The 13,087-nt window shown below is 38.0% G+C and overlaps 1 protein-coding gene across 1 annotated transcript; it reads right to left on the reverse strand.

Moving 5' to 3' along the window:
- Window positions 1-103: 103 nt before the first annotated feature.
- Window positions 104-11,232, reverse strand: BCO1 (beta-carotene oxygenase 1; the record flags this gene model as incomplete). The annotated part of the gene is made up of 8 exons (XM_010082672.1): window positions 11,068-11,232; window positions 7,474-7,602; window positions 5,940-6,069; window positions 4,720-4,867; window positions 3,688-3,835; window positions 2,467-2,687; window positions 1,381-1,638; window positions 104-222 (listed from the first exon to the last, which is right to left on the reverse strand). Coding segments are annotated over exons 1-8 (1,217 nt in total), but the record flags the coding sequence as incomplete, so codon positions are not given.
- Between the last annotated feature and the right edge of the window lie 1,855 nt (window positions 11,233-13,087).

Genomic DNA, 13,087 nt, shown 5'->3' on the forward strand with positions numbered 1-13,087 from the left:
CAGTACCGACCCCTGCGGAACACCACTTACATATATGAACAGCTACTAGGCATTATTAGGAGGTACCTATGTGTGTGTAAGAGAATATATTTAAGATTTGTACAATGGATATATCTCACCTTCACATAGTATTTCAGGCTGGCAATAGATGCTGCCATCTTTCTCTTTTACAGCAGTTGCAGTAGATGGAATTGTGACTAAATTAGAACCTACTTCTGCATCCTGAAAAGACATACACTGAAAAAGTAATGTGTCTCTAAGAATATGCTTCTAATTTAGAACTTTCATTGGGTTTGATATTAATATAGACAATTTTGGGATTAAACAAATAATTCTGCTTCAAGAAGTTCCTTCTTATGGCATTTATCTTGTAACATTAGATTCTGACCTTTTCATTAGAAATCTTGGTATACTCAGAGGATTTTAATATATCATAGCACAATAATTTTGAATCGCACCGAGCCTTTAGAAGGGTCTAGATATACATGGCTATGTTCCAGAAGCACAATAAATGGATTACATAGTTTGTGAATTTAATTAATGAAGATGGGTTTCAAGGAATTAGGGATGAAATTTCCACTAAAAGTCACCAAGGCTATTTTTTTTTGCACCTGCTAAAAATCAAGTGCAAAAATACGGGCAATGCGCTCTTGGTTTTAATATGCTATTGCTGAATTCTTAAGATTGCAAGGTAGTTTGGATAGCTGGTGTGATCCAACACATCCTTTGTCATTGCTGCATAACTGTTCTTGCGACATGAACAAAGCAGCAAGATTCTAGGGTGTAGAAAGAAAAAGTATTATCCATTCCAAATGTATCAGGCAGAAACTTGCCCAAGTTGCTGGGCAGTATAAAATCTTCCCTGCAAACAATGATGTAAAACTACGTTTTAAATTAAACTGAAAGATAAAATCTTTCCTCTTCCTAGTAAATCTCACACTTAGATGAAATCTTCTAATTTTAATAAAACCACTGCAACAGTTGGGAGCGTGCGTATATTATATGTAGGCTTCCTGTAAGGTGGAAGAAACAGATTGTGCAAAACCTCATGCATGTCCTTCCAGTCAGCAGCCAAGCTGATATATCTGCTTTTATTTGATACCATTTTACAAATAATCTCACTGGTAAGGAAATTACATATGCTGAATAGCCTTGTTCTGCATAAAGGATGGTGTCAGAACCTAGATCCATGTAGCTGTATGTCATTGCCATTTCTCACACCACGTACACAAAGCTCCTGCACACTTTGTGCGTACGTTATTTTTAAAGAATCAGAAATTTGCACATAAGGGCTGGCAACTAATAATTCACCCGTTATTCACACTGATGCATTTTAAATTACTGATCAAAGAAGAGATTAAAAAGCCATTTTCTTTCTACCTTGTTATACTGCAGAGGAACAACAAATCTCTTGTAGGTTGGTATGGAGGTAAGCTTGTTCTTCTCTTCAAAGTCTTTACTCAGGTTTTTTAAATAGAACATGTCATATAAGCTATTGTCATTATAGGCAATAATATCAAAAATAATGTGGCCATCCTCTTCATAAGCATTTATATGGTGAAAGAGCACCAGAGCATCGGTATAAAACTTGGTGGATACTTCTTTTTTAGTCCTCTTGTCTACAAAGTGAAACCAAGTCTGAAAAATAGGAAACATTATTTAAAACCATTAATGATTAGCAAATAGCTATTTAGGAAACTGTTTCTACTGGTAGCCATGAACATTCCAATGTATTGTCTGTTTCTACTGAAGCATATTAAGAATTCAGGATTTGCTGCTAGGGTACAAGAGGTTCCAACTGGATTCCAAAATATGCAGCAGTGTAATGAGTGGGGAAGTGCTTCAAAATCATTTTACTGTTGCAAACTACTATTTGGGCTGGGCTGAGGATTGAAGTTTTCTGGCAAGACTTGGAAAATCCCCTGCTCTGTTTTTAAGTTAAGTAAATCTGCCTTAGTCCAGAGTTTCTGCAGTGCTCTGTGCTGGTGCCCACTACCCCAGCATGCCCTACTTATCAATAGCCAGAGCATGTGGAAATAAGGTCCTCAGAAAACATGGTTTTTCCTCAGTTGCCACAGTGAAAGACTCCCCTGGCTCTCCTATCTGATGCAATGGATCTAGAGCAGAACTCATCCACAAAATGCACTATTTTGTTTGGACCAGGAGCAACTGTATGGCTCTGGGATGCTGATGGAGTTTTGAATTTCTCTGCTGGCATACAATATTTCAAAAAATGCCAAACTCTCCTCTTTCTCAAATACTTCAGCATCAGATATGTATTTGTGAAATTTCTGGATATGGGAGAAAGTATTCAAAAAAATACAACTTTTAAAAAAACGTGCAACATGAAAGGAGTTGAGTAAAAAATGAGAGATTACTGAAATTAATGAACTAAATGAAAAACAGAACAGTGTGGAAGAGGTTACTGGCTCGGCTGACTCCTTTGTTCAGTATCAGGAAAAATACCTTATCTTCCTTATGAAAGGCAAGGCAGGAAGCCCAGTTCACACCTCGGATGTAAGCAGTTGCCATTTTGAGAATATCCAGTTTGAATGGCTGCTCTACGAAGATAATGTAATTTTCTGTGATTCCAAAGCTATGGTAGTAGCTTGGGTGGAGCAGAGAGCGAGAAGGGATGGAGCACACCACTTCTAGATGTTTAAAACAAGATTTCTTCTTTTCTTTTTCTGAACATAAATGATAAAAAATAAAATTATATTTATAATAAATTCCAATCCAATCTTGTGCTTGGATTTCTCCCATGTATGAAGTAGGAAAGAACAGGTTCCTCTTAGTTTTATCTGCATTTTCCTGTTAAGAAAGTGGTTTGTTTCCTCCTGGAGAATTAATGTAGAAATTTGCATCTGAATGAAGCAACACAGTCATATCACAATGCCAGATCCATTTAGACAGAGCTTCCTCATCTTAGTATTTGATTCCACTGGTTACTGTCTTCAAAAGTCCCAGCACAGAAGAAAACAGTTAAATTGTGAGCTTTACAGGGGGGTTCAAATGCCCCCATATTTTTGAAATTCTAAGGACATGTTCCTGTTCAATCTATACTGACTTTGTCTGAGCCCCAGCTAGAAATTACAAGCTTATTTTTCAGCTGTGGAAGGCCTCTTGATTGTTCAGCCAAGAGGACAGACGTCACATCAGCAGCTGATTTTAAACAACACACACACAAAAAAAAGATTGTCTGTAAGGAAAAAGAGCAAGGCCTAGTGTAGTCCAGGTTAGAGAGGAATTAACTCAATTTTAGATATTTGGTATTATGCTTCAGCATTTTAAGCATTGTAATTTATGAAGAACATTAAAATTTGCAACTTTAAATTATATATACTACCCTATAGATAAAATTGTTTCTGTTCATCCTCCCTCTACACATCACAATACAGGGAATGGAAGTTCTTCTAAAAGAGTTATTTCACTCTAGTAATATTCAAAGTAGAATTCTTCTAAAAGCAATGTTCTTCATACTGAAATACCCTGTTTACACAGCATTCAAGATGAATCTTTGTAATAGCACATGCCCAGACAGACTAGACAGTTAACATTAAGTTCACACTAAGTTAAAATTAAGAAAATGAATCAGTTTCAAGAAGAGCTGTACCCCACCTCTTAACCTCAGAAGAAAACAATTTGGTAACAGGTTTCTAGAAAATACTGATAAAAGATGTGTCTTACCTGGCACAGAGGGAGGAATCTTAAATAGAAGATATTTTGTCTTTCCTTTATCAACAATTGAAGTACCAATGTTGAGAATATTTCCAGTACTGTCATAGTGCGGGTGAGAAGTTGCCACATTTACAGCCACATATTTGTTGTAGTCAACCTGGAAAATTATACAACAGGAGATTTTAGGGATATGTAAGAGAATTAGAATTTATCTCAGCTAACACCACAAATCCACCAGCTTTTTAGCACTGGCAGCCTTTTAGTGGTACCCCATTTTCAAAAGGTCTTGGAATTTAAACAATTAAGCCAAATGACTTATGTACTCAAATGATTTCCTAATTCAAGGCTAAAGCAAGTTACAGAATTGGAATTACATTCACCTCTCCCTTGCAGTCACACAACATAACAGGAGGATTGGCTAAAGAAGTTACTCTGCAAATACCCATTTCATCCTGGAAGCACTTTATTTGATAGGGCTGTGGGTCTAGCAAAGACTCTGGTCTTCTGGAGCAAAGAGATTTCTATTTGAGTTGAAGCTTGGAAATTGTACTCAAACTGTACTGCATGATAGGAAAAACTCACTGCATATTTCAGTATGTCAAGATTTCACCTTAATAATTAAATAATATCTTGCATAAGGTATTTGAAAAGTAGTCATATAACTGACCTCCTGAATTGTTAATTATGTAAATCACTTGATAACTACAGTTGCATAATAATGGGAATCATCCAAAATAATCACGTCATAAGCGTGATATGAGGTATTATTCCTGCAACCTTGATAGATTATGTAAAAGTGAGATTGCCCAAAGCCTAGTTTTTTCTCAAACTACCTGGGATTTAGTTTTGAACTCATGAGTTCTTAAAAGATCTGATATCTTCACTGTTTCATTTTACCATAATTTCAAAAGCAAAAGAATAGTAGAAGAAAAGTATCTTTCCAGTTCTGTGTCCTGCACATGTTAAAGGATCCTTATGAGTCAGCCTGACACTTTATTCATTTGCAGATGTGGAGCCAGGATAACAGACAGTCATTTCTACCTTTTCTAGTGTCTCCAGAGTCTGTGGATTAATTTTCCTGATGAAGTTGGTCTCACTGGTAGCATAAAAATCATCCCCAGTTTTCATAATGTTGATCAGGCAGTTGTCGGTGAACTCCGGAATGGTGTGAGACAAATACGAGAATGCCCTGTACAGAGGGAAATTTAGTGTCGGTTCATTAGAGCAGCAGAAGCTGTACTAGATTTACCCCGTGGAAAGCAGAAGTCGTCCAAGCAGTGCGGGCTGCGCACAGCAGCAGGGTCACGGAGTGGGGTCTGTCTCTCCCCTGCTGTGCCCTTTTCTGGCCACTCCACTGCCTCGGTGGAAAGGGTGGAAAAGCAGAGGAGATGGACTTCAACACCCTTGACCTGGGTGAGGGTTAAGGACGTGCACGCAACTGTTTTTCCACACACAAATTGGCATCCAGGTCCAGTCCTGCTGTCAGCTGTAACACACGCGCTGGTCTATCAAGGTGGGCTAATGACACGCTCTCCTGTGCCTACCTTGGGAGAACTGAGGAGAGACAGGCAAGCTACTCGCATTGGCAGGAAATATCCACAGCCAATTTTACAAGACAGGTGATTCCACGATGGCTTACACCATGCCTCTCATATACAGCCTATCATCCTTTCTGACAGTATGCAAACAGCTATTGCAGTGATCCCAGTGGTTCTGGTTTTGAACATAAGGCTAGCTAAGGCCAACAGGTGCGGTCCTTCAAAGCACTGCACATGACTCAAGAAAAAATCGAAATTTTTAATCACTTTCATTTTTTTTTTGGTAAAAATGGTCTTTAATCTGGAAGTTTTTCAAATTTTTTTTCCAGTTATTGATGCTTTCCTCTTTTTGCTGAATTAACTTTGCACAAATTCCTTCCCCATCTCTTAAACTTTTCCTTTCTTGCTGCTTCTCCCCTTAGAGAGTATAATTTTTATAAACTTCTGCAAAACAATTGAAAAAGTAAATATTTGGTTTTTTTCAAATTTACAAAATCTGCTTGTAATAGTGAATAAAAAAGTCAATAATGCTGATATAATTAATTTAAAATATTTGCCTTAGAATAACCCATAGAGTGTACAGTGCTGAATATATCTCTTGACCTCATCAACATTTGGCAACTGTAAATTTATGAAAAAATGTGTGTAAAGGGTAGACAGAAAGACATCTGTGCTGGAGAGAGAAATAGATAGAAGAATCTTATTGGAAAAAGTATTGCTTACTTGGCAAATATGTTTTTGCATGGATCTGGGTAAGCCATAGTTCCAAACTCAGACACCACTATTCGATTTGCTTCTATATTGCAGTTGTACGTGTCACTTCGGAGATACTTACTTCTGTAGTAAACTTCACCTGACAAAGGCCAAACAAGTTTCAATCACATTTCATACTGCGTTCTTTAGAAAATTAGCATAGGTAAAGTGAGAGAAAGAGTTTCTCAAGCAGATGTCCTTTAGCTAAGAAATGTTTGCAGTGAAACCAAGAATGCCCCTAGCTCCTTGGTTTTGAAGGCTTTTTCGGCTCTCTAAGGAACCCAGGACTGTTCCTGTGGCTGCTGAGATTGCTAACAACTTGTCTAGCTTCCTTGATTGCCAACACATTTGGACAATACTGGGGGACTGGGGAGAGGAAAGGAGGGATTTGGGTAAACTCTTCCAGTAAACCAAAACAATCTGTGTAAAAATTATTAACTATGCATCAATGTGTGGGTGGTGACAAATCTCTTATATTTACAAAATTTAGTTATGTGAGAACAACAAATTCCTTGAAGGAATCAATGTCTATCCCAACCATTTTAATGGACCAGTATCCTTGGACTAACTGAGCTCTGTTTGCTTTGCGTAAGCAAAATATACTGATAACTTAAAAAACACTGGTCATTTCTTCGCAGGTTATTTTGTTAAGGATGTAGAGCTGGATAGGCAAGGAGATCCTGCAGTTGCATTAAATGCCTCTAATCACAGAAATGGAAACTAAAAGGTAAACACTAGGAGTGGAGGATGACAGACATAAAATGCAGTTCTTTTACAGATACACACTTTTTGCAGCAAGAATCTAGGTGTAAAATGTCCTGCCTCACAGTGTAAAACAGCTGAACTGGTAAAAAATGCTTTAACCAAAAACAAAAAATGAAATTATTTTGGATAGAGGAGCTGCCTGTTTTCCCTCCACAAGGACGACAAGTAGACAGGCTGCTTGAAGGAGTGTCAGGTATACGTAAGTGGGGTTTGATATGGGAAGTGACACAGTGGCCCAGTTTCTCTCCTGGCAGCTGTTATAGCTGCAACCAAATCCCCACAGGGGAACGTTAGTTTTCCCTGAAACTAGGTTGTTCATTCACAACAGAAAAACCTCCTGGTATTACAGGACTTTTGGTTGATCCAGTTTGAAACAATGAAGGTTTTCTTGCTGCGGGTGGAAGGCAAAGGCTGCCCTGCAGTGACCTGCGCAGAGCTGGTTGCAGGCTGTCCTGCAGCGCAGACAATATTGAACTTTGGTTCTCCAGAAAAAAGGACAAGATAATGTATCTCTGGTGACAGCCCTGCAGAGATACTCCTGCTGCTGCTATGGAGAGTGAGGTGTAAGTGTGTTTGAAGAAACTTTCCCCAAAGCAGTTTACCACCTCACCACACATGCCACTCTGCAGAAGAAACCTGCAACATTCTAATGCTAATCCAACTCAAAACAAAATTAGCAACGTAAGGCACCAAGGTTTGGGTTGTTGAGCTTTTTTTAATGTGATGTGCAACAACTTACCATTTTTGAATGTAAAGCTATGCAGCAGAGCCAAGCCATCAAACCAGTGGTTATACTTTGTGTCCCCTATTGTGTGCATCCCTGGGCCATTTCGGAGAAGTGTCCCTTGCAACCAAGCAGGCAACTGACCTAGAAACAAAAAGGAGATATCAGTATCCATTCCTTTAGGTGAGGGGCACGTTACAGGACAGTTTTCCTTAGTTTCATATAAGCAGACTGTAAGTAAGTCAAGATTTGTAATAGCATATAATTATGTTGGAATTTTGGATAACAAAAATAAGACCTGCTTAAAAATGTGGCACTAGGAATATTCTACATGAATATTGCTATATAAGATTACAGTAAGACGATAAGATTGCGGGAATGTAATTTGCTAAATATCAGGAAGCAAATAAAATTGGACCTTTCTTTCCTGCACTCAGATTTTAAAGCGATGCATTTAAACCTTTTACTTATGCCAGGAAAAGCTAGAGCTTATCAGAAATAAACGTATTTTATAGGTTGTGTGACTTGCATTGGCCTTCACTAAATCAATTTAAACTTCAGGCTAAATGAATTCCAGTAAAAATGTCATTAATTAAATTATACAGCATAATGTAGTGTCATTTGGGAGTGCTTTTGCGACACTAGTCATAATGTTGGTGTTTTGAACACAAATAATGGGTAGGAATATTATACTCAACATATATAAGTACTGTTGAGGTTTGAATAAGAAATGTTCCTCATTAAATCCTTGTAAGAAATACATTACCTACCATTTGACACATAGAATTACAACAATTAAAGAACGCCATTAGGGTTAAAGAGCTGAACAAAAGCATATCGGATATCAAATTAAAAGCTTCACTTGCTTCTCTGTGTGTATGCCTCCTGAGGGAATATTTAAGATCACATACTACTTTTCCACACAATTCCTGCACTGAACATTGTCTCTGCATAAAAAGCTATTCAGAATTGTTAATTCTCCTTCTCATTTAGTTTGTGACCCCGTGTCGAATACATTGGCACACTTTCCTATTAATACTCCCTTTACAACAGACAGAAATGTCCTCCCATGGAAATATTCCATTTCGTCAAAGCTGATGCAGTTGCAGAAAGGAAACAATGGCTTTGCTGTAAGACTTTCTGAGTCTGTGAGTTTTTGTTTGTGAGTCTGCTCACACAACTTCTTTAGGGTTACTGTTCTGGAATACACAGGGAAGATAAAAAATTGTTCACACAGTGGATGGACAAGTTGTTGTTGTTGTTGTCGTCGTTGTTATTACTACATTCTGGAAGAGCCTTGAAAACCAAACCTTACTTGCCTTTCTACTACCAAGAAGTTCCAATGCAATAATTATAGTACTTTTTTGTATAAGATAAACAAGGTCCAACTTTTAATACAGATAATTGCACAAAACTTGGCTAACTAGAAGTAGTTGGTGAGAAGACAGTGAGGAAATCACAAGTTAGCAAAAGAAAAGAATCCTTCAGAGAGAATAGGATTATGATTATGAAAGTATATATTCAAAATAGATACGTAATTTTTGTTTGGCTGACTACTGAACATTAATTGCTGAACAAGTGTAGGCTGTTTATATGCCTAAAACATGTTTGCCACTTCCCTTTCTACAGCTTTCTGTTATTTGGCAACAGAAGATTGTAGGCTCTGCAATTTATCATTGTAAACCTGTGCAATGAGCTTGAGCTGCTGGTCGTGCCCCAAAACACCTCCTGCTAACACTGAGTTGGGGCTGACTGCATGGGGTCTTGCTGCAACCAGTCCTTCTTCCCCTGCAGTGAAAATGTAATACTTCTGCATACGAGATCTTGTGGGATTTTGACTCAGTAAAACTAGCTTCTGCTTTGGGGACCATCAATCAAGAAAAGCAGATACTTCTGCAGTTCTGTGAACATCTTGCAGATCCCAGGGCTAAAAATTTTGTTTAGAGATTATTCCTCTATATCAGAATAATGATGCTCAAAAAGTTCCAGGACAGGCCAATAAAATATTTGCGCTGCAAGAGATAAACAAGGAAAAAAGGGGATTTTCTTTTCAAGGTGCTGTGGACTTGATGCAGCTTCTGAAACTTCTGGTGCGATTCAGTGTAATTTCTGGCAAAATTCTAGTATGAAAAGCTTGGTGGAAAGGGTCATCTAGTGAGGTTTTCAGATTAAAATTAATCTTAGTGGGAATTCAGAATTTCTGTAAATCATACTGGGTACCAATCAGCATCGTAAAGTGCTTACATAGATTTAAAAACCTGGATCTTGTATGTTTTTTGCTTCAGACTGTTATCTGAAGTGGAAATAATGATACTTTCCAGTACCACATGAGGACACAAAAGTGACACAAGTAAAATCTCCAAATATTTGGAAGTTTATTAACTATCATAGAAATGGAGTCTCGTACAATCACATAGCTGTACAGTGTTTAGGAGAACATGGGTTAAATTAACGCTGACGTTAAGAGTATGGAGCCATATTTACAGTGTTCATATTGAGTAACAAGGAGCCAAAACACTGGCAGAGCTCCAGGCTAGCAAAATATTTAAAGAGGTCAGGGTTCTCCTTAGTTTTCATAAGTGGTAAATACTGAATCATCATTATTAATTAAAGAATATTTTGTGTACATAATTTTATTTATTGAAATATGCACTCTTTGTTCAAATAAACCATTCCATAATACAGATCAGGCCTGATAAATGGTTTGTTTGAAAACAACTTCAAATGTTTCAATAAGTTTTTATCTTGAGAAAAAAAAAAAATGAAAGGCATAAAACCACCACAAATTATAACAAAGCTCTTTATCTGACTTTAGAAAAAAATCTTTTCCAATGCAGCCACCAAACTGAACAACAACAAAGTCATGCAAGTTTTAATTGTCATCTTCTTAAGTGTTGTACTTGGGAAGTGATTTTAAAATTGCTATTAGATGCCTACCATTTCTTGGACTACGTATTACAAAATATGCAGCATATATTTACTAAATAGGGTTCTCAGCAACATTCTCCCATAGCTGTAGCAAAAAAAGCAGTAAAAATAATAGATTGATCAAGCGTTCATCCCTAGAGAGCCACTTTAAATAATTTCTCTGAAGGATACTCCACAGTTTTTACTGGGTTAACTTCTGAACCCTCTTTTTAACAGTACCCAGTAGCATCCATGACTGCTGCGTTGCTACTTAGAAATACTACTGTTGAAGAGCCCCAATTTTAGTGACCTCCTCCAGAAGGCAAGGAAGACTGTCAGCAGACAGCGGGAGGGGAAGGAAGGGTTACGGAGAAGAGAAACCAAAAGCCTGAGCAGAGCCATGGGGGAGGGGGTGTCACCAGATTAAATCCCGACAGTTTGTCCTTCACCACCAACTTCAGTGAATCCTGTTCAAACAGACTTTTTGGAAAAGTACACAGAAATGCCGATAAAGTAAGAAAAATTCCACAGTCAGGGCACAAATATTATCTGAGATCAGTCCTTTAAACAACATTCACTTAGTTGCTCGCTTGCGTAGTTTTCCTTTTCAGTGTTGTCTTGGGTGAACAAATGTTTCAGTGTTTATATATTTGAAAACACCAAAGGAACCTCACGTATTAGAACAGATTTTCTTTCCCTTACCTTGCACCTCGGCTTTTATGGGCTCTGGATGTTCTTCTTTATTTCTACCAAATATCGTATCCATATCGCATGGAATAAACAGTGTCTGTGTCCTGTACCCAGCTGCTCCTGCCGCCGCTGTGGTCCCTCCGGTCTGGGCTGGGAACGGCTGTTTCCTGTTACATATAAAGATACGGTCAAAGTGCAATGCGAGCTGGTGGCTTATAGATTGACAATTTATAATAGCTGATCTTTAATCCTTAGCACATACACTATAATTCCTGGACATTCCCATTAAAATTAACTCTTTCACTGATTCAAAGGAGAAATAAGAAAAACGTAACTTGCCTTTTGGCTCCGTATGAACCTGTCTGAAGCAGCCAGGCACATCCATGGAGTCAGGAGCTGAAACATCACCTGCAGCATCTCAGATCAAATTTTAGACACCGTGTAGGGGTGCTTGCCCCATTTGGCAGGAAGGGAGAGAAAAAGAAAAGAAATCTCTGCCCACTGTTCTGAATTTGGCTCTTCGGGAGGAACAAACATTTCAGAGCAGGGTGGCATCCTTTTCTTTCCATTCTGTGAAGTTTAAACTGGGCCACTCTATTAATTACAAACATCATCTCTGAGCACTTGTGTGCTGTATTTCTTTATATACGAGCTGTTTCAGAGTGAACTGAGAGGCACATCTTTGATTTAAATATCTTTTCGCAAATAATCACGATAACATATTCTCCCATATGTGACCTGAATCTACTCTGTGAAAGCATGGCAGGAATTGTTCAAAATAAGGGGGATTTTTAACTTCACGCTTTTGTTTCTAGATAAGGTACTTAACTGAGTTCAGTGAAGTTAGTTTTGAAATCCTCTGGGAAAAGAATTATTTCAATATAAAGCATGTGATTGCAGAGCAATTCATAGGCTCCATTGAACACGAAGGATAAAAAGATTCTTTGCGCATTTATATATTATGCAATTTCATATGAGGTTACCCTAAAATCTGATTTTTTCAGCTAAATCACTGTTGTTCCCAAAATGTTTTAACATCACTTCTTAAGGCTGACTAAGCTTTTATAAATACACATATTGATTTTATTTAAAACACAATTTGTGCTACACCTGACGGCTCTGGCTCACTTGTTACACCATACCTTGCTCCTCTTTTCCTAACCTATTGTCCATTTGATGGCCTACCTTCACTTTGGGAGATCAACAAGACAGTATGCCTTTGTCTCTGTTTGGAAACCACTGATAGAAACAGGTGATAACACAATTAAAAGCTAGATTAGGAAAGAAAACCTAGGGGCTTTGTTGGAGTCAGTAGTATTAGTAAAGAAACAGCTGGACTGAACCTGGGGGCTGTGGGAGATGAAGGGTGTGAAAGTCCGCATACATCCACATATGCAGAGGTATATATATACATAAACATACACTACCTATGCATGCATATGTGTATGTGCATACATGTGAGAGAGAGAGAGCATGTGTGTGCGTACTGAGTTGCAGACTTACTTGTATAGGCGAAACCAAGTAAGGGATTTTTCGGCAGTGTTAGGGACTGAAGAGGATCTGTTAATAAAGCAAAGCCATCTAAGTCTACTTCCACTGAGCCACGGGGGCATTTTCTTCGTCCATGATGTTCTACTTTGCTTTAATATGTTCTGTTCAGCGTATCCTCTTCCATTTACACAGCCACAGCTCTAAATGCTGCAGTTCTAATTATCTGACCTGTGAGTGGTCTAATCTGTAGCAGTACTGAGAAGATTTCCATAGAGCAAGCAAGCAATAAAAAACGGTTCATTCAAACCACTTTTGCCCTTCTCCACCATGACTGTTCGTGTAATTTAAGGTTCAGCCAAGATGAGATAATTGCAAACCTTGTTAAAAGTCATTTGAATGGAAGAGCTAGGAGCTGCAGATAGCAAATAACTTGAAATCAACCTAAATGTGCTTTGGCAGCTAATTTCATGTTTCTGTGCCTTAAAGTTTTGTCCCATATTTTGTACAACTTAAATGAGGCCTTGCAAAGTTCATTTTTCCT

This window comes from Pterocles gutturalis, unplaced genomic scaffold (genome assembly GCF_000699245.1).
Source record: "Pterocles gutturalis isolate BGI_N339 unplaced genomic scaffold, ASM69924v1 scaffold50684, whole genome shotgun sequence".
NCBI classification, from domain to species: Eukaryota; Metazoa; Chordata; class Aves; order Pterocliformes; family Pteroclidae; genus Pterocles; species Pterocles gutturalis.